Source organism: Triticum urartu, chromosome 5 (assembly GCF_003073215.2).
Source record: "Triticum urartu cultivar G1812 chromosome 5, Tu2.1, whole genome shotgun sequence".
NCBI lineage: Eukaryota > Viridiplantae > Streptophyta > Magnoliopsida > Poales > Poaceae > Triticum > Triticum urartu.
Window position 1 is genome coordinate 618,290,473 of NC_053026.1, and position 25,957 is coordinate 618,316,429.

The following is a 25,957-nucleotide window of genomic DNA, read 5'->3' on the forward strand; positions in this document are numbered from 1 at the left end:
CGAGAGGGCCCAGAGATACCTCTCCGACAATCGGAGTGACAAAACCTAATCTCAAAATACGCCAACCCAACATGTACCTTTGGAGACACCTGTAGTACTCCTTTATAATCACCCAGTTACGTTGTGACGTTTGGTAGTACCCAAAGCGTTCCTCCGGTAAACGGGAGTTGCATAATCTCATAGTTATAGGAACATGTATAAGTCATGAAGAAAGCAATAGCAACATACTAAACGATCGAGTGCTAAGCTAATGGAATGGGTCATGTCAATCAGGTCATTCTCTTAATGATGTGATCCCGTTAATCAAATAACAACTCATTGTTCATGGTTAGGAAACATAACCATCTTTGATTAACGAGCTAGTCAAGTAGAGGCATACTAGTGACACTTTGTTTGTCTATGTATTCACACGTGTATTATGTTTCCGGTTAATACAATTCTAGCATGAATAATAAACATTTATCATGATTATAAGGAAATAAATAATAACTTTATTATTGCCTCTAGGGCATATTTCCTTCAGTCTCCCACATGCACTAGAGTCAATAATCTAGTTCACATCTCTATGCGATTTAACAGCAATTAATAGTTCGCATCACCATGTGATTAACACCCATAGTTCACATCGATATGTGATCAATACCTAAAGGGTTTACTAGAGTCAGTAATCTAGTTCACATCGCTATGTGATTAACACCCAAAGAGTACTAAGGTGTGATCATGTTTTGCTTGTGAGATAATTTTAGTCAACGGGTCTGTCACATTCAGATCCGTAAGTATTTTGCGAATTTCTATGTCAACAATGCTCTGCACGGAGCTACTCTAGCTTATTGCTCCCACTTTCAATATGTATCTAGATCGAGACTTAGAGTCATCCAGATCTGTGTCAAAACTTGCATCGACGTAACTTTTTACGACGAACCTTTTTGTCACCTCCATAATTGAGAAATATTTCCTTATTCCACTAAGGATAATTTTGACCGCTGTCCAGTGATCTACTCTTAGATCACTATTGTACTCCCTTGCTTAACGCAGTGTATGGTATACAATAGATCTGGTACACGGCATGGCATACTTTATAGAACCTATGGCTGAGGCATAGGGAATGACTTTCATTCTATTTCTATCTTCTGCCGTGGTCGGGCTTTGAGTCTTACTCAATTTCACACCTTGCAACACAGGTAAGAACTCTTTCTTTGACTGTTCCATTTTGAACTACTTCAAAATCTTGTCAAGGTATGTACTTATTGAAAAAACTTATCAAGCGTCTTAATCTATCTCTATAGATCTTGATGCTCAATATGTAAGCAGCTTTACCGAGGTCTTTCTTTGAAAAATTCCTTTCAAACTCTCCTTTATGCTTTGCAGAATAATTCTACATTATTTCTAATCAACAATATGTCATTCACATATACTTATCAGAAATGCTGTAGTGCTCCCACTCACTTTCTTGTAAATACAGGCTTCACCGCAAGTCTGTATAAAACTATATGCTTTGATCAACTCATCAAAGCGTATATTCCAACTCCGAGATGCTTGCACCAGTCCATAGATGGATTGCTGGAGCTTGCATATTTAGTTAACACCTTTAGGATTGACAAAACCTTCTAGTTGCATCGTATACAACTCTTCTTTAGTAAATCCATTAAGGAATGCAATTTTGTTTATCCATTTGCCAGATTTCATAAAATGCGACAATTGCTAACATGATTTGGACAGACTTAAGCATAGATACGAGTGAGAAATTCTCATCGTAGTCAACACCTTGAACTTGTCGAAAACCTTTTGTGACAATTCTAGCTTTGTAGATAGTAACACTACTATCAGCGTCCGTCTTCCTCTTGAAGATCCATTTATTTTCTATGGCTTGCTGATCATCGGGCAAGTCAACCAAAGTCCATACTTTGTTCTCATACATGGATCATATCTCAGATTTCATGGCCTCAAACCATTTCGCGGAATCTGGGCTCATCATCGCTTCCTCATAGTTCGCAAGTTCGTCATGGTCTAGTAACATGACTTTCAGAACAGGATTACCGTACCACTCTGGTGCGGATCTCACTCTGATTTACCTACGAGATTTGGTAGTAACTTGATCTGAAGTTACATGATCATCATCATTAGCTTCCTCACTAATTGGTGTAGTAGTCACAGGAACAGATTTCTGTGATGAACTACTTTCCAATAAGGGAGCAGGTACAGTTACCTCATCAAGTTCTACTTTCCTCCCACTCACTTCTTTCGAGAGAAACTCGTTCTCTAGAAAAACTCCGAATTTAGCAACAAAAGTCTTGCCTTCGGATTTGTGATAGAAGGTGTACCCAACAGTCTCCTTTGGGTATCCTATGAAGACATATTTCTCCGATTTGGGTTTGAGCTTATTAGGATGAAACTTTTTCATATAAGCATCACAACCCCAAACTTTAAGAAACGACAACTTTGGTTTCTTGCCAAACCATAGTTCATACGGTGTCGTCTCAACAGATTTAGATGGTGCCCTTTTAACGTGAATGCAGCTGTCTCTAATGCATAACCCCAAAATGATAGTGGTAGATCGGTAAGAGACATCATAGATCGCACCATATCTAATAAAGTACGGTTATGACGTTCGGACACACCATTACATTGTGGTGTTCCTGGTGGCGTGAGTAGTGAAACTATTTCACATTGTTTTAAACTGAAGGCCAAACTCGTAACTCAAATACTCTTCTCTACGATCAGATCGTAGAAACTTTATTTTCTTGTTACGATGATTTTTCACTTCACTCTGAAATTCTTTGAACTTTTCAAATGTTTCAGACTTATGTTTCATCAAGTAGATATGCTCATATCTACTCAAATCATCTGTGAAGATCAGAAAATAATGATACTTGTCGCGAGCCTCAATATTTATCGGACCACATACATCAGTATGTATGATTTCCAACAAATCTGTTGCTCGCTCCATTGTTCCGAAGAACAGAGTCTTAGTCATCTTGCCCATGAGGCATGGTTCGCAAGCATCAACTGATTCATAATCAAGTGATTCCAAAAGCCCATCAACATGGAGTTTCTTCATGCGCTTTACACCAATATGACCTAAACGGTAGTGCCACAAATAAGTTGCACTATCATTATTAACTTTGCATCTTTTGGTTTCAATATTATGATTATGTGTATCACTACGATCGAGATCCAACGAACTATTTTCATTGGGTGTGTAACCATATAAGGTTTTATTCATGTAAACAGAACAACAATTTATTCTCTTACTTAAATGAATAACCGTATTACAATAAACATGATCAAATCATATTCATGCTTAACGCAAACACCAAATAACACTTATTCAGGTTCAACACTAATCCCGAAAGTATAGGGAGTGTGCGATGATGATCACATCAATCTTGGAACCACTTCCAACACACATCGTCACTTCACCCTTAACTAGTCTCTGTTTATTCTGCAACTCCCGTTTCGAGTTACTAATCTTAGCAACTGAACTAGTATCAAATACTAAGGGGTTGCTATAAACACTAGTAAAGTACACATCAATAACATGTATATCAAATATACTTATATTTACTTTGCCATCCTTCTTATCTGCCAATCACTTGGGGTAGTTCCGCTTCCAGTGACCAGTCCCTTTGCAGTAGAAACACTTAGTCTCAGGCTTAGGACCAGACTTGGGCTTCTTCACTTGAGCAGCAACTTGCTTGCTGTTCTTCTTGAAGTTCCCCTTCTTCCCTCTGCCCTTTTCTTGAAACTAGTGGTCTTGTCTACCATCAACACTCGATGTTTTTCTCGATTTCTATCTTCGTCAATTTCCGTATTACGAAGAGCTTGGGAATCGTTTCCGTTATCCCTTGCATATCATAGTTCATCATGAAGTTCTACTAACTTGGTGATGGTGACTAGAGAATTCTGTCAATCACTATCTTATCTGGAAGATTAACTCTCACTTGATTCAAGCGATTGTAGTACTCAGATAATCTGAGCATATGCTCACTAGTTGAGCAATTCTCCTTCATCTTTTAGCTATAGAACTTGTTGGAGACTTCATATCTCCCAACTCGGGTATTTGCTTGAAATATTAACTTCAACTCCTGGAACATCTCATATGCTCCATGACGTTCAAAACGTCTTTGAAGTCCCGATTCTAAGCCATTAAGCATGGTGCACTAAACTATCAAGTAGTCATCATATTGAGCTAGCCAAACGTTCATAACGTCTACATCTGCTCCTGCAATAGGTCCGTCACCTAGCGGTGCATCAAGGACATAATTCTTCTGTGCAGCAATGAGGATAAACCTCATATCACGGATCCAATCCGCATCATTGCTACTAACATCTTTCAACACAATTTTCTCTAGGAACATATCAAAATAAACACAGGGAAACAACAACGCGAGCTATTGATCTACAACATAATTTGCAAAATACTACCAGGACTAAGTTTATGATAAATTTAAGTTCAATTTAATCATATTACTTAAGAACTCCCACTTAGATAGACATCCCTCTAATCCTCTAAGTGATCACGTGATCCTAATCAACTAAACCATGTCCGATCATCACGTGAGATGGAGTAGTTTCATTGGTGAACATCACTATGTTGATCATATCTACTATATGATTCACGCTCGACCTTTCGGTCTCCGTGTTCCGAGGCCATATCTGTATATGCTTGGCTCGTCAAGTATAACCTGAGTATTCCGCGTGTGCAACTGTTTTGCACCCGTTGTATTTGAACGTAGAGCCTATCACACCCGATCATCACGTGGTGTCTCAGCACGAAGAACTTTCGCAACGGTGCATACTCAGGGAGAACACTTCTTGATAATTAGTGAGAGATCATCTTAAAATGCTACCGTCAAACTAAGCAAAATAAGATGTATAAAAGATAAACATCATATGCAATCAAAATATGTGACATGATATGGCCATCATCATCTTGCGGCCTTTGATCTCCATCTCCAAAGTACTGTCATGATCTCTATCGTCAGCGGCATGACACCATGATCTCCATCATCTTGATCTATATCAATGTGTCGTCACACGGTCGTCTCGCCAACTATTGCTCTTGCAACTATTGCTATCGCATAGCGATAAAGTAAAGCAATTATTTGGCGCTTGCATCTTATGCAATAAAGAGACAACCATAAGGCTTTTGCCAGTTGCCGATAACTTCAACAAAACATGATCATCTCATACAACAACTTAGATCTCATCACGTTTTGACCATATCACATCACAACATGCCCTGCAAAAACAAGTTAGACGTCCTCTACTTTGTTGTTGCAAGTTTTACGTGGCTGCTATGGGCTTAAGCAAGAACCAATCTTACCTACGCATCAAAACCACAACGATAGTTTGTCAAGTTGGTGCTGTTTTAACCTTCGCAAGGACCGGGCGTAGCCACACTCGGTTCAACTAAAGTTGGAGAAACTGTCACCCGCTAGCCACCTTTGTGCAAAGCACGTCGGGAGAACCGGTCTCGCGTAAGCGTACGCGTAATGTCGGTCCGGGCCGCTTCATCCACCAATACCGCCGAACCAAAGTATGACATGCTGGTAAGCAGTATGACTTATATCGCCCACAACTCACTTGTGTTCTACTCGTGCATATAACATCAACATATAAAACCTAGGCTCGGATGCCACTGTTGGGGAACGTAGTAATTTCAAAAAATTTCCTACGCACACGCAAGATCATGTGACGCATAGCAACGAGCGTGGGGGGAGTGTGATCTACATACCTAGTAGATCGACAACGGAAGCGTTTGGTTGATGTAGTCGTACGTCTTCACGGCCCGACCGATCAAGCACCGAAACTACGGCACCTCCGAGTTTTAGCACACGTTCAGCTCGATGACGATCCCCGGACTCCGATCCAGCAAAGTGTCGGGGAAGAGTTCCGTCAGCACGATGGCGTGGTGACGATCTTGATGCACTACTGCTGCAGGGCTTCGCCTAAGCACCGCTACAATATTATCGAGGACTATGGTGGCAGGGGGCGCCGCACACGGCTAAGGAATAGATCACGTGGATCAACTTGTGTGTCTCTGGGGTGCCTCTGCCTCAGTATATAAAGGACTAGAGGGGGGGGGGAGGCGGCCGGCCAAGGAGGGCGCGCCAGGAGAGTCCTACTCCCTCTAGTTGGAATAGGATTCGCGGAGGGGGGAAAAGAGAGAGAGGGGCCGGCCCCCTCTCCTTGTCCTATTCGGGCCAAGGGAGGGGAGGGGCGTGCGGCCCATGTAAGGCTGCCTCTTCTCTTTTTCACTAAGGCCCATCATGGCCCATTTAGCTCCCCGGGGGTTCCGGTAACCTCCCGGTACTCGGTAAAATCCCGATTTCACCCGGAACACTTCCGGTATCCAAACATAGGCTTCCAATATATCAATCTTTATGTCTCGACCATTTCGAGACTCCTCGTCATGTCCGTGATCACATCTGGGACTCCGAACAAACTTCGGTACATCAAAATGCATAAACTCATAATATAACTGTCATCGTAACCTTAAGCGTGCGGACCCTACGGGTTCGAGAACAATGCAGACATGACCGAGGCATGTCTCCGGTCAATAATCAATAGCGGGACCTGGATGCCCATATTGGCTCCTACATATTCTACGAAGATCTTTATCGGTCAGACCGCATTAACAACATACGTTGTTCCCTTTGTCATCGGTATGTTACTTGCCCGAGATTCGATCGTCGGTATTCCAATACCTAGTTCAATCTCGTTGCCGGTAATTCTCTTTACTCGTTCTGTAATACATCATCCCGCAACTAACTCATTTAGTTGCAATGCTTGCAAGGCTTTAAGTGATGTGCATTACCGAGAGGGCCCAGAGATACCTCTCCCACAATCGGAGTGACAAATCCTAATCTCGAAATACGCCAACCCAACATCTACCTTTGGAGACACCTGTAGAGCTCCTTTATAATCACTCAGTTATGTTGTGACGTTTGGTAGCACACAAAGTGTTCCTCCGGTAAACGGGAGTTGCATAATCTCATAGTCATAGGAACATGTATAAGTCATGAAGAAAGCAGTAGCAACATACTAAACGATCGGGTGCTAAGCTAATGGAATGGGTCATGTCAATCAGATCATTCACCTAATGATGTGATCCCGTTAATCAAATAACAACTCATTGTTCATGGTTAGGAAACATAACCATCTTTGATTAACGAGCTAGTCAAGTGAGGCATACTAGTGACACTTTGTTTGTCTATGTATTCACACGTGTATTATGTTTCCGGTTAATACAATTCTAGCATGAATAATAAACATTTATCATGATTATAAGGAAATAAATAATAACTTTATTATTGCCTCTAGGGCATATTTCCTTCACTCCTTGCCCTTGTTCTCGGAGTGCACCACTTCCTTGCCCTTGTTTTTGGACTGCACCACCTCCTTGCCCTTGTTATCAGACTGCACCACCTCCTCGGCCGTGTGCGGCACCACCTCATTGCCCTTGTTCTCGGATTGCACCACCTCATTGCCCTTGTTCTCGGACTGCACCACCTCCTTGCCCTTGTTCTCGGACTACACCACCTCCTCGGCCGTGTGGGGCACCACCTTCTTGCCCTTGTTATCGGACTGAACCACCTCCTCGGCCGTGTGCGGCACCACCTCATTGCCCTTGTTCTCGGACTGCACCACCTCCTTGCCCTTGTTCTCGGACTACACCACCTCCTCGGCCGTGTGCGGCACCACCTCCTTGCCCTTGTTATCAGACTGCACCACCTCCTCGGGCCTGTGCGGCACCACCTAATTGTCCTTGTTCTCGGACTGCACCACCGTCGATCCCAAACATGTTTTTTCCGGTTCGCTGGATGTTCTCCAAAACGGGTATTAGTTTTTTATTGTTCCTTTTTTCTTAAATGCCCGAACTTTTTTTAAATTCGTGAAATATTTTTGAAAATGATGATCTTTTTTCTTCAATTGATAAACTTTTTTTTCTTCAAAATTTCATGATTTGTTTCTCAAATTTATCAACAATTTTCAAATTCATGGATTTTTTAGAAGAATTGATTATTTTTTAAACCTATGATTATTTTTTGCAAATCCATGAACATGTTTTCAAAATTGATAAACATTTTCCAAAATAATCAAACCTTTTTCAAATCCATGAACTTTTTAAAATTTTGTGAACTTTTTATGAGAGGATAAACTTATTTTCAAAATTGATCATTTTTTCTCAATATCGATGAACTTATATTTAAAATCATTGAATTTTTTATTTTTTCTGAACTTTTTAAAAACCCATGAACCTTTTTTAAAAAAATTGAAGAATTTTTCTCGATATTTTTGGAAAAAACAATATTGTTTTTTTCATTTAAAAGAAGTTTTTCAATTTTTTTTGTGATCCATCAATCAGTCAACGGTTCAGTGGTAAGCTGTCAATCGGTCAAATATGAAATCCATCGATCGAGCAGTCGACGAGGAATGAGCACAACTATCGTTGCTGGGCTGGCCAACGGAGCTCGCGCGGCGCCACTACGGTAGCCGGCGCATAACGCGCTGATTAGGACCTCCCTAGGAGCTCCTATTATGATGGACCAAGGCGATGAAAAGCCATGAAACACACAACCACACGCCCTTTTGGGCCGGCCCATGCACGGGGAGGCACTCCTTTTTTTTGCTTTATCCTTTTCATTTTCTATTTTTAAAAATCCTGTTTTTTTTAAAATATTCAGAAACTTATAAAACATTCATGTATTTAAAAATGTTCCTTTTTTTAAATTATCACTAAAATAAATAATGTTCGTGAATTCAAATGAGCGGTCATGAATTTCAAGAAATGTTTGCCGATTCAAAAAAGCTCACAAATTTATGAAAAAAGTTCCAGGTCATCATCACGTAACAAGCTGTTGGTGCCGGCGACGAGCACAATCCACCCGGTGTTCCACGTCTCGCAAGTTGGCCGCACCCTTCCTCGAACCGAGCAAGTTGTGGATGAACTCTCCACAGAAGCAGCATACAGACCTGAACCGGGTGAGGCACTCGACACCCAGACTCATCCTCGCGGCGGGATGGCGGTGACTCAAGTGCTGGTTCGGTGGACGGATCGCCAAGACCTTTTTTTTGAGAGGACCACCAAGAGCTACTACGTTACGGTGCAAACCGGCACCTGCAGCCGCGATAGCTGGGCCGGCCATGTATCTCCCTTTTTTCCTGTTTGAAGCTCAATAAAAAGGTGCGGCTGCGGGAGATCGAACTAGCGATGTATTCCTCTAGAGCGAACGACTGCAAGCACAACGCCATCGATCAACCAGTGATTGCTGAATAGTTTCCATTCATTTATTGTTTCTTAAGTCGTGGAGGCCACCGATTTTGGAAAGCTCCTAGAAGCTTCCAAAGCCGGGTTTTTCCCAGTTCCCTGGACATTTCTGGCACGGTTTTATTCAGGTTTTTTTTTCTTTTTTATCATTTTACTAAATGCGTGATTATTTCTCTTTATATTCTTTTTTATACGGATTTTCTTTCTTTTGTATTCCAGATTTTTCAAGTTTATGAAGTATTTTTCAAATGGGATGAACTTTTTCCAAACTCAACGAACTTTTTTCCAAACTCGATGATTTTTTTATGAACTTTTTTTCAAAATCGATGAACATTTTCGAAAAAATCGATGAACCTTTTTTTAGAGATTTGTTTTTCAAATGGATGAACCTATTTCTTTAAGTCTGTAAACCATTTTTGATATTGCATTTTTATTTCGTAAGAAATGAAAAAAGTGGCAGTTTTTTCCTACCGGATTAACAGCAAAAAAAAGGGAACAGAAAAAAACCGGGCTGCCAGCGAGCGGCCGAACTCAGCAGTAGCGAGCGTTGTTTTTTTCCCGAGCGAGCAAGCGCGCTCGTGGGCCGGCCCATCCGAGCGCCTAAAGCGCAGAGCCAGTCAAGGCCCTGGAGGAACGTGCCCGGGCTGTGAGGCAACGGCAGCCGATATCCATCCAGCCCACGGCCGGGTCACAGGACAAGCGCAGCTTCTCCTCTCTCACATTTCCCCGACGACCCCCGATGACATCGCCGGCGCCGGCGGCGTCGGGCGGGCGGGAGGGCGACGGGATGCTGATCACGCCGCTCGGCGGCGGCAGCGAGGTGGGCCGCTCCTGCGTCCACCTGAGCTTCAAGGGGCGCACAGTCCTAGTAAGCATCCCCGAAACCCTAGCTTCCCCTTGTCCGCTCCTCTGCTCCCGCCTGTCCGGGGAATCTGACCCACTCCGTGCTCTCCAGTTCGACTGCGGCATCCACCCGGCGTACCTCGGCATGGCGTCGCTGCCCTTCTTCGACGAGATCGACCCCGCCGCCGTCGACGTCCTCCTCATCACGCAGTAACCAACCAACAAATCTCGCCCTTTCTTGATCCCCGCCTGTCCTTCCTTCTTCCCGTTATGCTGCTATCGCCTAGCACCTAGACACGCTAAGTTTTTCTTATCATTGATTCTTCTGCATAGTCAACAAATTTATATGTCAAATGGACCATTGGTTAAATTTAACAACCCCATGTTATATGGCCATTTCTTTCCAAATACCATGATCCTGCTTATGAGGATTAAAAACTGATTATGATACAGGATTCTGCTTGTGAGGATTAAGAAACCATGTCAAATGGACCATTGGTTAAATTTAAGAACCCCATGTTATACAGCTAATACAGGATTCTGCTTGTGAGGATTAAGATATGTTAATTTATCACAGGAGGATGCACACTCCTAACATATAAGTACTTATCATGCAGGTCATAGACTTCCACCAGACGTTGCAAGTTAATGGCATACGCTTCTGGTGCTATACTGCAGGCCATGTACTTGGAGCTGCCATGTTCATGGTGGATATTGCTGGCGTTCGCATTCTTTACACTGGTGACTACTCCCGTGAAGAAGACAGGCACCTGAAAGCTGCTGAGATCCCCCAGTTCTCCCCTGATATTTGCATTATCGAGTCAACTTACGGTGTGCAGCGACACCAACCCTGCCATGTCAGAGAGAAGCGCTTCACTGATGCCACAACACTGTTTCTCAAGGGGGCCGTGTTCTTATCCCGGCATTTGCTCTTGGTAGAGCACAGGAGCTGCTGCTTATCCTAGATGAGTATTGGTCCAACCACCCAGAGCTCCATAAGATTCCAATCTATTACGCCTCCCCTCTTGCGAAGAATTGTATGGCTGTCTACCAGACATACATAAACTCCATGAATGACAGGATCCGCAACCAGTTTGCACGGTCCAATCCCTTCCATTTCAAGCATATTGACCCTTTGAATAGCACTAGGAAACATGCCCGTGCGTTGCAACGGGGATAAACAATAATTTTGTCAACATACATACCCTTGAAGATCATCCATAACGTCCCTGCAAAAAAGATCGTCCATAACGAAGGACACATAACTGTGGGGGCTATGAATAATCTTCACTGAAAATATTAAAGGATGCAGTTTGAATGCTTTTGACAACCGTGGCATCTAACTAAAATTTCAGAGTTGTAGAAGTAGGGACAGACCAACGACAAAAATATTTGAGAAACAAAAATAACATTAGGTAACGCCAAACCTTCCAAAAGTCTTCTTAATCTTACAATCGGAGGTGCAGGATGACAAAAAAAGATCTTATAGATGACCCATCGAACATGCAGTGACGGATGCGTAGCGCTGACGCCCATAAAAAAGATCTGATAGAGGTTGTAAAGATGAAAGGTTTGTAAATGACACAATGGAAGATAAGAATGCAGATACTTATGTTGTTGCCGTTCATCTGTATATTGACAATGGGTAATCGCAAGATGAAATGTCTGTAAAAAGGGTTCATCTGTATCTGAAGATGAAATGTTGGATATTGACAATGAGCAATCACAAGAAATCTAGGCATCTGGTGTCATGGAGTGTGACACTGATTATTCCTCTTGCAACGCAGAAATATAGAGAAGATGAATCAAAACATTTTAGAGATAAAAATTCTCACCATTCATCTTCGCACTCCCATATAAGTTTAAGGCATTCCAGGGGGAAACACCATCGGGGTGGTACTGACAAGAACGAATCAAAGAAATCAGTAGAGGGGTGCTAGAGCTAGGAAATACAATTATTCTCTTGATGATCCCTTGTCTTCAGATAAAAAGAAAGTTTGTAAGGAGAGCTCTGCTGATAGGATGATTATAATTAGTCAGAAACTGGTTCAGATTGTGATGGCTTCAAGCATGACACTGAATTTAGGCTATGAAATGCTTCATTAGAAGAATCAGATCTACTTATCCATGAAGACCAACAATTTTGCCGATGAAACTGGTAGAGATAAATTCCTATTAGATGCTGCACCTGCACCAAAGTAGAAAGGCTAGGAAGATATTTGCTCTGTTGTGTCCGACTTTAATGGGCAATATGGACCTGAAGGAGTTGGCACTTTAGGGGGCACCGAACAGTCTGCCTACGATATTAACCACAGTGTTCACGTGAGCTGCCACATCGTTCAGTTGGCTGGTTGCAGAGGCTACTCATACAATGGATGCATATCTCCTCTCGATTTTGGAGTTTTGTTTGCAAAATATGAAGATCTTTGGAGAGCTTTAGTGCTGACCAAATGTAAATCTGATCTATAAAAATGTGTTTAGAAATCTTGTGCTCCAAAAAATTTGTTTAGAAAGCTGAAAATCAATTTACCAATCAAACAACTTTTACTATTTCAGTGGTTCAAAATGAATGGTGTTATAGATACACCATATGCTCAGGCACATCAAGCATATATGACCCTTTGGGGACTGTAGTTCTCGATCTAGTTCAATAAGATCATATATGTGGTGATAAGAAGTCCCCAAAAGAGATTGTTGGGCCTCTTTTTGAGAGATAACCAAACATCCATAAGGCAAATAGATAAAAAGTAACGGTTGAAAATAATGCAGAATAATATTCTGTAGTTTAATATACAAAGAAAAATACAAAGATCATTATGATAGACATGGGAATGGTTTACAGATTTCTCTATTGGTTCTCAGAAAGTCACTACCTAGCTCAGAAAGTCATTTTACTTCCGAGAGCAGTCATTTTACTTCTGAGAACATCATCGATTTAATCTTTATTTTCTCAAGTGAATAACAATTCCTTATTGTCACCAACTACACAATAGGAAATGTGAATAAAAGGCTGTAGTAAGATTTAAGCGAGAATAACTCCAGGGAAGTTCCACCCCGACTCTCAAATGGCCTGATGTTGTCGTTATTATTGGCGTACTTCACATAATGATCACGCATCAGGTAAAAAAGATCTGCCAGCACAGAGTTCAAAACTATGCTAGTCTTATACTTCTGATTTTTAGTTTGTATGTCACGTACTTCTGACTCGAAAAAAAGTCAGTATGTCACGTACTCTGTGCACACCTTGCTCCTTGGCCCCCTGTCAATTGTAAAAAAAGGCAATTTATCAAAATCTTACAGTCTTTTAGTACATTCTAAACCTCTAAGGTTCCTCAGTTTCACCTCTGAACGTGATATTAGTACGCTCAGTTTAAGTTTTATTTGCTTGCTTGTGTATATGTGCATGTATACTGAGAGAGAGGGAGAGATTATTCTGTTCTAGCAGTCGTATTTCTGTGACAAATCTACTCCCCTCCACTCCATTTTTGATTGCCTGAAATCAATTGCAAATTGGGAGCAGCAGAGCAAATGTGAAAAAGTTCAGATTGCCTGAAATCAATTGCAAATTGGGAGCAGCAGAGCAAATGTGAAAAAGTTCAGTGCATGTTTTTGAGATTCAGAGGACGTGTAAGATGGGAGATGGCTTCCCATGCTTTGTAACTATGATTAGATGGATCATGCAGAACAGAAAGGCAAAATTATCAAGTTCATTACCCTGTTTAGAACAGAAAAACTTAATTGGGATGTACCTTATGCTGATATATAAAAGTTCAGTACCCTGTTCCTCCTTTCCAAATCTACCAGACTGCTTAATTTACAAACAAAGAAACTTGTGCTGCTTGCCATAATTTGTTTACATGTAACATCAACAGTATATACATGTAGTTGCCTCCAAAGTTGACCATATGAGCTTTCAAATTTAAGAACAAAGTTGACCATATGAGCTTTCAAATGAAAGCTTTCATGAACAATATATACATGTAGTTGCGTCCAAAATTCCGCATCACTGAATTCAGAGGTTGCTAGCTGATGCCGCTGCACTGGGTAGCTGCTCCCTCGTGCGCGCACGCAGCCGTCAGCTCGAACGCGAGCTGCTCGGGCGCTCCCCCGGACGCGCGCAACCGGCGGCTCCCTCGGATCCAACAGCGGTCGCGAGGCGACACGAGCAGCCCAGGACGCACGCAGGCACCGGCGGATCGGAGAGGCGAGCAGCAGCACGCCCCAGCGGCAGCAGCATCATGCCCAGGACAGGGGTGCACGGCAGGCGCGGCTGCAGTTCAGGGGCGGTAGCATTTCTCGGCCGCATCCATGTGCGGCCGCCGTGGCGTCCTCCTACTCGCGCGGCTGGTCCATGGTCGTCGGCGCACGGCAGGGCAGGGGCGGCAGCAGTTCTAGGCCGCATCCGTGGCTGACGGTGCCCGGCAGGGCGGGGGCGGCAGGGCGGCGTGCTCCTACTCGGGTGGCCGATGCGGGCGAGGGAAGAGAGGAATCGGGAGAGGAGCTCACGGGCGGCGCAACTCGTCTCCTCGGTGGCCAAGGGGCTCGCCGGGTCAGTGCGAAGGCCGGCTGCAGGGAGAATTGGTAGGGGCGGCGAGGGGATCCGTTCCCGTGAGCGGAAGCCCGGGGAAGGCACCGGAGTTGGCCGGAATCGGGCGGTCAATGGAAGGTTGCCGTCGCCGTTGAAGCGAGGGGATCGAAGGTCGGGGAGGCCCGACGTCTAGGATCCAGGACCAGCGCGGACGCAGCGGTGGTGCCCCCAATCTCAGGCGCACCACTGCAGGGCGGAGGGCCAGGCGGCGGGAGGAATGGCGGGGAGGGTGTGCGTGAGTCATGCGCCGCCGCGGCTGGAGTTGAGCGTCTGGATAAGATAGAGGAAAGGAGCTCAGGTTGAAATCTAATAAATCCAGGGGTTAATTTGTAAAACCGAATCGTTTTTTAGATATCACTTAAAGAGAGACTGCGGGTACAATTTCCAGAAAACAGGAGGGTTTTTTTGTAAAATGCCTAACGACGGACGACCAGAATTAATCGGTGGTTTATTATTAGGGAAAGATAGACAACTTCCATGATGTTGGTCCGTCAGTGGTGATGGCAAGTCCAGGTAGCCTCCAAAGTGGCCTCTCTAGGCAGCTCTTTGCCGCCGCTTTCACCAACCTCCGTTCTGCCGCTGTCACCCAGGTCCAAGAGGAATGAAGTTCAGTCGGCCACGCTGCTGCCAAGGGAGCCAAGTGGGGCGCTGCTACAGCTCTGTGCGCCCACGACGATGCTACTGCCTGTGCCGTCCCTATCCAGGCCCCCTGGGTTCGAGGCCTCGCCAATGCCGCCACTGCCGTCCAGCGGGCCGGTGCACCGCACCCCTTCGCCCGTGCGGCGCCGTAGGGTCGATGCTTCTGGTGCTGTTGGCCTGCAGTGCCTTGCGCCGTTGTTTGAAGATAGGCAGGAGGCCATCCTGCCCACCCCGGCTCCAACACCGCCTCGGGCTCTTACGACGCGTCGCAAAACAATGGCCGGAGTCTCCATCTCCGGGGTCGGCGGCACCTTCTCGCTGCACAAGACAAAGACGGCAAGCCGCCCCAAGGCCACGCCCATGGCTCGCGCGGCAGAAATCCTGGTCTGTCGCTCTCTCGGCATCGTCAAGGATGGAGAGGACGTCACCACCGCAGCCTTGGACGCCTTCGCGGACCGCTTCAAGGAGCATTTGTCGCCGGAGGTGCTCACAGCCATGAGAGGCCTGTTTAAGCTAGACGACGCCAATGCAGATGCTGTGGAGGAAGCCCTCCTGGCGCATGGAGGAGGAGGCGCGCTGGACCTGGAGAGGGCCGACGAGGAGGCCGTGCTGCAGTAGGCAGCGTCCTGAGCCACTACTCATAATCTGGGTTGTTAGTTGCTATGTTAGTACAACTATTTGCATGTTGCCGGATGGTTAGGTGCTGGGTCAAGTTTCAGCTTGGTAGCAAAGTGTGTGGGCGTGCTGTATATGCACCATGTATCAGGTTATCTATGCAACCGCGGGTGTTGGTTGTCGCATATGTGTGCACACAAATTGCTGTTCTCGCTGCCAGTTCAGATGCTGCCATGTTTCTTCTTGCCTATGTTCAGTGGCTATGCTCCAGGGTCCTCGCTGTTAATTTATGTCATCACAACCAGTAAACTTTCTGAGCTGGAATGTCCGGGGCCTTAACTGTCCAAACCGGCGGTCGACAGTTAATGCTACTATCGCTTCCTCCTCCTGTCATGTAGTGTGCCTCCAGGAAACGAAGCTTGACAATATCGATCAGTTCACGACTGCTTTCTTGGGGGGGGGGGGCATAGGCTGTGTAGCTTCGCACAACGTCCAGCAAATGGCACTAGGGGTGGTATCCTTCTTCTTTGGGATGACCTTTTGGTGGAGATGTCCAGCATCACCATCACCACCTTCTGCCTCTCAGCCATGGTTCGTGTCAGAGACTCAGGCGTGAGCTTCAAGATAACCACCGTTTACGGCCCCACCGACCACTCGCTCAAAGATGTGTTCTTTGACGAGCTCGTTGGCCAAAAGCCACCCGCTGGTGTGGCTTGGATAGCCTCCGGGGATTTCAACCAAATTTACCGGGCAAGGGATAAAAACAAGAGGAACGTGAACTGCAGCCGTATAAATCGGTTCCGTGCAACTCTCCACAGTTGTGAGCTCAAAGAAATCCACCTCCAAAATAGGAGATTCACATGGAGCAATGAGAGGTCCAACCCTACCCTTTGCAAGCTCGACTCCTTCTTTTGCAATGCGGAGTGGGACACAACATTCAATGACCATGTGTTACATGCGCTCTCCTCGTCCCTCTCCGACCACTGCCCGCTTCTGCTTGCTGAAGATAAGGGGCCAAGGAGGCCTAGGACCTTCAAATTTGAGAACTTTTGGGCTTCTATGCCAGGCTTCTATGACGTGGTCCACAAGGCCTGGGCCGAGCCAGTTGAGCATACCGACCCATACATGATCCTTTTCCACAAGCTCAAGAAAACGACGAAGCGTCTCACGGAATGGAGTAGAGGCCTCTTCTCTAAAGCCAAGACCAAATTCTTTCACCGTCGCGTTAACACGAGAAGGAGGAAAAACTATATTAACCGGATTATGAAGGATCAAGGGTGGGTGACCGAACACAATGCCAAGGAGAAGATAATCCATGACCACTTCTCGCAAGTAGTGAAAAGAGGAAGCGTAAGCACGAAGGACTTCAATTGGGAGGAGCTCAATCTGGAGTCGCATGACCTGCGTGAGCTTGACGCTCCCCTCTCTGAGGCGGAGGTCATCGAGGCGATTAATAGCATGCCGAGCGACAAGGCGCCTAGGCCAGATGGCTTCACCGGCCTCTTCTTCAAAAAGTGTTGGGGCATCATCAAGCACGACCTCATGAGGGTGATTCAACGCTTTGACTCCCTCCACACAACAAACCTACACTGGCTCAACTCTGCGAATATTGTGTTGCTTCCAAAGAAGGATGGGGCGGAGAGCATCGTCAACTTTAGGCCCATTAGCCTCATCCATGCAGTCGCCAAGATCATCGTGAAGGTACTCGCTATCCGGCTTGGCCCGCACATGTCCGCCCTCGTCTCCAACGCTCAAAGTGCGTTCATCAAAACACGGAGCATCCACGACAACTTCATGTATGTTAGAAACCTTGCACGACGCTTGCACAAGAGCAAGACTCCCTCTCTCCTATTCAAGCTGGACATCCGCAAGGCATTTGACTCTGTCAAATGGGAGTACTTGCTTGACCTCCTACGGAGGCGAGGTTTCCCAAGCAAATTTCGAGAGTGGATTGCGGCTCTGCTATGCTCCTCATCTTCGAGGATCCTCTTGAATGGGGTAGCTGGTACCCCCATCAAGCATGGCCAGGGTCTACGGCAAGGGGACCCCGTCTCTCCCCTCCTTTTTGTGATAGCTATTGACCCATTGAAGCAAATCCTTGATGTGGCAACAAGGAAGGGCCTTCTTCACAAGGTCCGAGGGAGAGGGGTCATGGTGCGAACCTCTCTCTATGCGGATGATGCGGCTGTGTTTGTAGCGCCGATCAAAAGAGATGTGGACAACCTCGCGGCCATTCTGCGAGGTTTTGGTGAAGTCACCGGCCTTTGCACCAATTTTCATAAGAGCTCAATGGTCCCCATTCGGTGCGGCAACCTTGACTTGGGTCACATCACACAAGGGCTACCGGCTGTCAGGGCTTCCTTTCCGCTCCGCTACCTGGGACTCCCGCTATCTGTGTGGAAGCTGAAGCTCGCCGACCTATACTTTCTTGTCGCTAAAGTGGCAAGTAGACTGACTACATATGACGGCCAAAACATCACCATCATTGGTCGCGCGACCCTTATTAAGTCGGTCCTCGCTTCCCAAGTGATCTACTTCATCACGCCACTTGTCATTCAACCCACCATTTTGCAAAACATCGACAAGCTTGAGCGGGCCTTCCTATGGTCGGGGTCGGATACGACATCCGGGGCAAAGTGCAAGGTCAATTGGGATGTTGTCAGCCGACCGCTCGCCTATGGTGGACTCGGGGTCCTCAACACCAACAAGTTCGCGCGGGCTTTGCGTTTGCGGTGGCCTTGGTACGAGTGGAAGGAGCCCACAAAGTTGTGGGTTGGGAGTGGGAATCCATGCGATGAGGAGGACCTCAACTTTTTCTATGCCTGTACCACCATCACGGTTGGGAACGGTGCGAAGACTCCATTTTGGGACTCCCCTTGGCTCCTTGGTCGCAAGCCCAAAGACATTGCTCCGCTCATTTATGAGACTTCCTCCCGGAAGCACTGGAAGGTACGGGAGGCCCTCAAGGACAACGCGTGGATCCTCAAAATCAGACCGCCCGCATCTATTTCCATCGAGCATGTTGCGCAATTCTTCACCCTTTGGATGCTACTGCACGAGGTGCACCTGGATGAGCTCACCGAGGATGACATCCTATGGAAGCACACGGAATCTGGGCACTACTCCGCGGCGCACTACTCCGCGGCCTCCGCTTACAGGGCACAATTTTTGGGCTTGGTCCTCTCCCCCATGGACCAAATGGTCTGGAAGGCTTGGGCCCCACCAAAAGTCAAGTTCGTTGCTTGGCTCGCGCTTCAAGATAGGATCTGGATTGCGGACAGATTGGAGAAGCGAGGATGGCCTAACTGTGGCCCCTGCCCCTTGTGCCGAGGGGTGCAGGAATGTGGCCCTCATCTTTTCTTCAGATGCCGTTTCACTCTCAGGCTTTGGAACATGGCTATTCAGAAATTTCGCATCCATGACATGGACACGTCCACATGGCACCTGTTTGACTCCGTTCATGCCTGGTGGGCGAGCACATGCACCACGGGCACCACCGACAGAAAAGCAAAGGCATCGATTACCATGCTAGTGTCATGGGTCATCTGGAATGAGCGCAACGCAAGAGTGTTCAGGCAAAAGAGCACACCTCCGCAAATCTTGCTCAGCATCATTGAAGACGAGGCAAACCTTTGGATCAAAGCTGGGGCAAAGAAACTAGGGTCTTTTTTATTGCGAGAATAATTGTCATGCCGTAACTTGGATGTGTGTTGTAACAAACTCTCTCTCCTCCTTATTTAATACTAGATGATACCCCGCGCGTTGCTGCGAGAATTGGTTGTAATATATTTAAGTGCTACTTGGTTGTGTGAAAATGAATATTTAACTATACAATATGAATTGGAAATAAAAATAGACATGCTTTATCGTATTCGGTTATTGTATTGTTTTACCATCTTTATTGAATAAAGATTGCATAAACATATGTATTTTTTCATGCATGATTGCTTGTTGAGGTGGTCCTTTTCTCGTGCATGATTGCATGTTGAGGTTACATATTTGCAGAAATATGGGCATTGAGGATCAACAATTTGAACCTGCCCATGCCCAACTCCCATCTAGGGTTTCCTTGCCTCTCGCCGGCGCCGCCGGTCCGCCTTATCTTCTATGGTCCTCGGATCATGGAGGCACGGTGGATCCCGGCCCTTGCCGGCGGGAGGGCTCCGTTTTTAGATGTTTTTCTGAGTTTTGTTAGAGTTTGTGCCATGCTCAAGAAGATGAGGCGGTGGCGGCTTCTTGTAGATGGAATAAGGTCCTCCCCGCCTAGCCCCCGTCCTGGTGATGTTTCAAGCATCGTCGAAAGGCGTGTGGAGGTTTGTCTCCGGCGGATCTCATGGGATCCGGTCGGCGTTTGTCTTCGGTGGATCCGACTGGATCCGGTCTTCGCTCGTCTATGTCCGTGTGTCTGCAGGTTGGATCCTTCCGGTCTATGCTTCTTTTCATCAGCGGCGGTTGCTGTTCTGGTGCGCTGGTCCTATGGGGCGTTAGCACGACGACTTCCCGACTGTCTACTACAACAATGTTTGCCCGGCTCCGACAAAGAAGGGGCGATGATTACAACAATGTTTTTGGCATGAAAATATTTTTTGTAATGCCAAAAACATTCCAACAAAAATTATATGTGTTCTTTGTCACATCCAAATGCTACATGCAAATTTGTAGGCAAAGCGATTAAACATTTTGGTCTGTGAAAAAAAACTAAATAAACACCAAATATTACCCCAAAATGTCATCCTAAATTTGTTTTTTTCACCGGTGAAATACCGCTGCTCCGTTTCGCATCAAATTTTTTCAGGATGCTTGCGACCCTAACACGAACATCTACAAAAAAAAACAAATTCTTTTGAAAACATTTGCTATTCACGCGGGAGAGCGCGCTCTGGGAGCGAGAACGCCATTCTCCACCTATCACCGATAAGATATGTACAACAGAACTATAATTCGTAAAGTAGGTAGTGCATTAACAACTGTACAGTTACAATACCAAAATGCCACTCTACATATGATCAAAAATATAATTCATTGAGTGCTCTGTCCGATGCATGCTTAGTTCAATGGTATTTGTTGTACTTGACAAACATATTTGCATCATGTGATAAACTATTCAGGAATGGTCTGATATCCCCACCATCTCCTTGCTAACAACATATGAACATATTGACATCACAGGCACAATATGGTGATATCGCTAGCTAGTCTTTTAGCATCGAAGAACCATCAGCGGTAATATGATATACATACTTACCCATCTTAAGTATAGTTGGCATATATTCCAGTGGACGACCCTTCCACATGCAGCCTCATTCCTAGCAAGCGCATCTGATTCAAACCATGCTAGCTCGTCAGCTTGAACACCACACCAAAATTAGATGCAAGCAGGTAACCTTTACCTGGAACGTGAACCACTATAGACCAGTGATCTACTCTTCTCTTTTTGAAATCTAGAAAAATGATCACAGTGCTACTGAATTTACCATATGCTGAATAATTTCGCAGAAAAATGGATCATGCTCGGGAATTTTTCTTCAGGTGAGAGACTCTTTTACCTACCTCGTGATGCATATTAAACTCACATGCCTTTCTTGTTAATTGAGGACCAACATGGTAGATATCTGTACCATGATGGGCTGGGAGTCATAGAACAACCCACCCCTACCATCACACCGTACCACACCGGCCGGTCCTCCTTCGTTACATAAATCATATACAGGCGCTGACGCAGGATACTGTGGCTACCAGCGATGGCCGATGGACGGTGGGCGCCGGCAAGGTGATAATCCCGCGACCACTGGCCCGCCGTTGGCTGCAGATCGCTCAAGTCTCTGGCCCGTGCTCTAGCTGCGCTCCGCTGACCTCCCTCGTAATGGTTGAGGTCGCCACTGTCACCGCCGAGGCCCACACGGATCTCTGCCTTCGCGGCTCGCAGAAGACGCTAATGGATAGCCGCGCCAGCGTGTCATGCTCACCCCGCCGGATCTCAAGCAGCCAACTGATTGTGCGCTGCTTGCGGGGATGTCTATCAACTGCGCATGCGCTTCTACCTAGTGCTGCACGCCGCAATTTAAGGAGTTGGATGATCTAGAAGTTGAAACGAAAGTGCACGGTAGCAGATGGATTGAACAGTGGCGGATAACTTACCTCCAATATATAATGGTGGACATTTCAGATCTATGTGGGAGGGAGACGAAGCGTAACGATCTGTGCCCTGTTCTTATCTGCAGTTGTTACTATTCCTTTGGGTCCGGTTCCTGTATATGCACTCGCCTCTTTGTTAAAACTTAATAAAAACCATAATAAAAGGCCAAGGAGGGGACAGGAACGGGGATGCGGGGGCAGTAAACGCTGTGGCTATCGGTGGTTTACGGCTGTAAATAAAATGCACGAGAGGGTTTGGGGTTCAGTTTGTCTAATTCACATCTAGATGTTTTTTAAGAATGTCACATCTAAGCTCCCACAAATATATAATGCAGCAACAAGAAACAAAAAAAAACTAGGACAAAAAAAATAGACCACAAACAAAGTGGAAATCAGCTTAGATGTGACATAACTATGTCACATCTAGATGTGTCCTATACAGACCCTTGTGGTTTGTCTTGTGTTGGTTGCGGAAGACTATAAACTGAACGCATGACGTGGCATGCATGTAGGTTCTGAGTTGATGACATGGCATGATTGATGAGGTGGATGGGCTACATGTTGAGATAAATATGATAGTGGGGTGAACTTCTTAAGTATATAAGATATGAGGCAAATCTTTTGCCTCCGTTTCAAAAAAAAAACAAAAACAAGTGGTGCACAGATAAGAACACATGTGTTTTTCCAGGTTATGCTGTTGCTGGCTCCCTCGCAAAGGAGATCATCACTGAGCCGAGAAAAGTGCAGCTAGTAAATGGGCTCACTGCTCCTCTCAATATGCAGATCTTCTACATCTCCTTTTCAGCTCACGCGGATTTCCCACAGACGAGCGGCTTCCTGGGCGAGCTTCGCCCAGCCAACATTATTCTTGTACACGGGGAAGCAAATGAGATGGGGAGGCTCAGACAGAAGCTGATCACTCAGTTCGAGTGAACAGACACACAGATCGTGTTTCCCAAGAACTGCCAACCAGTGCAGCTGTATTTCAGCTCTGACAAGACGGCCAAGGCAATTGGCAGATTGGCAGAAAAGGTGCCAGAAGTGGGAGATTCGGTCAGTGGCTTGCTTGTGAAGAAGGGCTTCACGTACCAGATTATGGCTCCTGAGGACCTCCGGGTGCACACACAGCTATCTACCGCCAACATTACTCAGCGGCTCGCCGTCCCATATTCCGGTTCTTTTGAAGTCATCAAGTACAGACTGAGGCAAATATACGAGAGCGTGGAATCATCAACCGACGAAGCCAATGTTCCAACACTGATTGTTCATGAGAGGGTGACCATCCGCCTGGATTCAGAGAGCTACGTGACGCTACAGTGGTCCTCTGATCCCATAAGCGACATGGTGTCTGATTCCGTGGTGGCCATGATCTTGAACATAGGGCGTGAGGGACCAAAGGCCGTTCCGATGGAAGAGGAAACGGAGATGGTTGCGCAGAAGGTGGTGTTTGCTCTAATGGTGTCGGTCTTCGGTGACGTTAAAGTGGCGGAGGAAGGGGTGCTTGTTATAACTGTCGATGGAGATATCGCCTACTTGGATGGGAGGAGCGGTGATGTTGAGTGCCCGAATGCTGCGCTGAAAGAGAGGATAAAGACCGCGTTCCGTCGCATTCAGGGTGCTGTGAGACCAATCCCGCTGTCGGCCTCCTGAGGTGAAGCCATGATGCAAGATGCCTTTAACCCTGAATGCACCCTGAATGCATCATGGCTTCACCTCAGAAGGGGAGAAAATTACCTTACTATTAATATTGGAACCACATTAACAGGGGAGGAAATTATCTTACTATTAATATTCATCACATGATGTGATTTAGTTTACTGAGTGGATGTGTTGTATCCACGTTAAATTCAGTAAATGGCGTCTCTCATTTCATCACCACATAGTCCCGTGTTCGTTTGGTCTTCCTTATATTCATGTTTGGTCTTCCTCATATTCATGGCGCTGCCTGGGGCAACGATCACTTCTGCTTAACGACCAAGTGAACTATAGATAAGCGATGTTCACGCAAAGTTGTCTAGATAAGATGAGGAGCATAGTATTGTGTTTTTATGTCAAGCAAAATCATTACTTATTGCTATGTATTTTGAGGATAAGCATCCTCTCTGCCATTACTTGAAAATTTACAATTGTACATACGGATGGCACACCAAAAAGATTCTTGTTATGCCATTTTAGAAAAACAATCAAGCTGAGGTGGTTTAGACGTAGTTTGTATGATTGAAGGTTGGCCTGTTATAGTTGACAGTCCTGTTTGCCTATTGTTCAGTTAAAGCCTACTATATTTTTCGTAGTGTGTTAACTTCTGAAATATTAACCCTGTTATACTTTTCTTCTTTATTTCGATCCAATATTCTTGAATTTCTTTGTGGCAGAGAAATTACCACCGTGGATAGGTCCTCTAAGAGTACCTACCGCACCTTCGCCTCCAATGTGATTTAAGGGGTCTGCTAGAGTTGCTCTAAGGAAGGTATGCGATCACCGAGCAGTTGTTGCAACCTAGAGTTAAAATTAGAACCACGAGCTCTTACGATCGAAATGCCGTGTAATCCTACTAGGAAACCTCTTCAAAGCGCACAACGCCTGTAGAAGGTGTATGCACAGTGATTGCCCCAATTTGCCGAGCAGAGTACGGGTAGGAGTGTCTTTCCTTCTTGAAAAATACTTTCACCTTCCCCGCAAAAAAAGAAAAATACTTTCACCACAGGAAAGGTCACAGTGGAATTCTGTTCCGTAATTTCACAACACCATGTTTGCTGTCAGAAAAATCGTCGACGACGGCTGCTTTGTCTCTGCCAGACTACGAGAATCAACGTTCAAATAACAAACCGTGAAAGCTCTGCCCAAAGAAGTCTGGGTGGTGTAGTTGGTTATCACGTTAGTCTCACACACTAAAGGTCCCCAGTTCGAACCTGGGCTCAGACATTTTTTTTGATATATTGCACTTACAAAAATAATTCTTACTTTTTTTTAAACTTCGCTTCGCATTTTTGAACAAAATCGTGGTAATACTAGTATCATCTGCCGCGTTTGTTCTGGAACATTTGTTAAAAGTACCGATGGAGATGCACATTGGACAAAAATAGTTGTAAAAGTGCAGCACCAGGATGATGCTTCAAGAGTCAAATTTTTTTTTTTTTAGAAAAGGGGTTATTCCCCGGCCTCTGCATCAGAAAGATGCATACGGCCCTCTTATTAATCAAATAAAATAGTGTCAACATGGTTCCAAAGATCTCCAAAAAATAATAAAGTACAGGCAGCTCACACAGAGCCAAAAAGAGGCTAGAAACACCAACTAGCCGAGAAAAGACGCCACAACCGGCTGGCTAAAAAAAATAGATAGGAAATCTAAGTGCCTATCCTATTACATGACCGCCATCCAAACCGGTTGAAAATATTCCGAGCTACCATCTCCCATCGGAAAGACCCAGTAACCAAATGCTCCCTGGCCTCCGTCTGGGTGAGTGGCGACCACGAACGGATCAGTGCCGTAGTTCGGAATATGACCTGCAAAAAATGTATACATGATAGTCTGTTAAAAACCAAATCATTTCTGCAAGTCCAGATAGTCCACAGCAAAGCACAAGCTCCAACCCGAATATGTCTCGCTAAGTTAGCCTCAATCCCATTACGCTTCAAGAGTCAATTTCATATACCCCAACAATATATATATATATATATATATATATATATATATATGCTCTTCTCTTATACCCCAACCAACAAAACGATTTGTTGATTAAAATTGCACGTATAGGGTAAGATGCTGGTGTACTGTTTGTGAAAAAGAATAAGAAAAGGTGGATTCTTTTTCTCGGTATATTATGTTTTCTTTGTCCAATTCAAGCGTTGGTCTGTCCAGGTTA

At 45.3% G+C, this 25,957-nt stretch overlaps 1 protein-coding gene, 1 non-coding gene and 1 pseudogene across 2 annotated transcripts; all 3 read left to right on the top strand.

Moving 5' to 3' along the window:
• Positions 1–9,718: 9,718 nt before the first annotated feature.
• LOC125507552 lies at positions 9,719–14,545 on the top strand (annotated as a pseudogene).
• Positions 14,546–14,583: 38 nt separating this feature from the next.
• On the top strand, positions 14,584–15,962 carry LOC125507553. Its single transcript, XM_048672097.1, has 2 exons — positions 14,584–14,670; positions 15,219–15,962. Exons 1-2 carry the CDS (start codon positions 14,584–14,586, stop codon positions 15,960–15,962), a joined length of 831 nt encoding a protein of 276 aa, XP_048528054.1.
• Positions 15,963–24,942: 8,980 nt separating this feature from the next.
• TRNAV-CAC lies at positions 24,943–25,016 on the top strand. Its single transcript has one exon. It is a non-coding gene; the product is annotated as a tRNA-Val (tRNA).
• Positions 25,017–25,957: the final 941 nt, after the last annotated feature.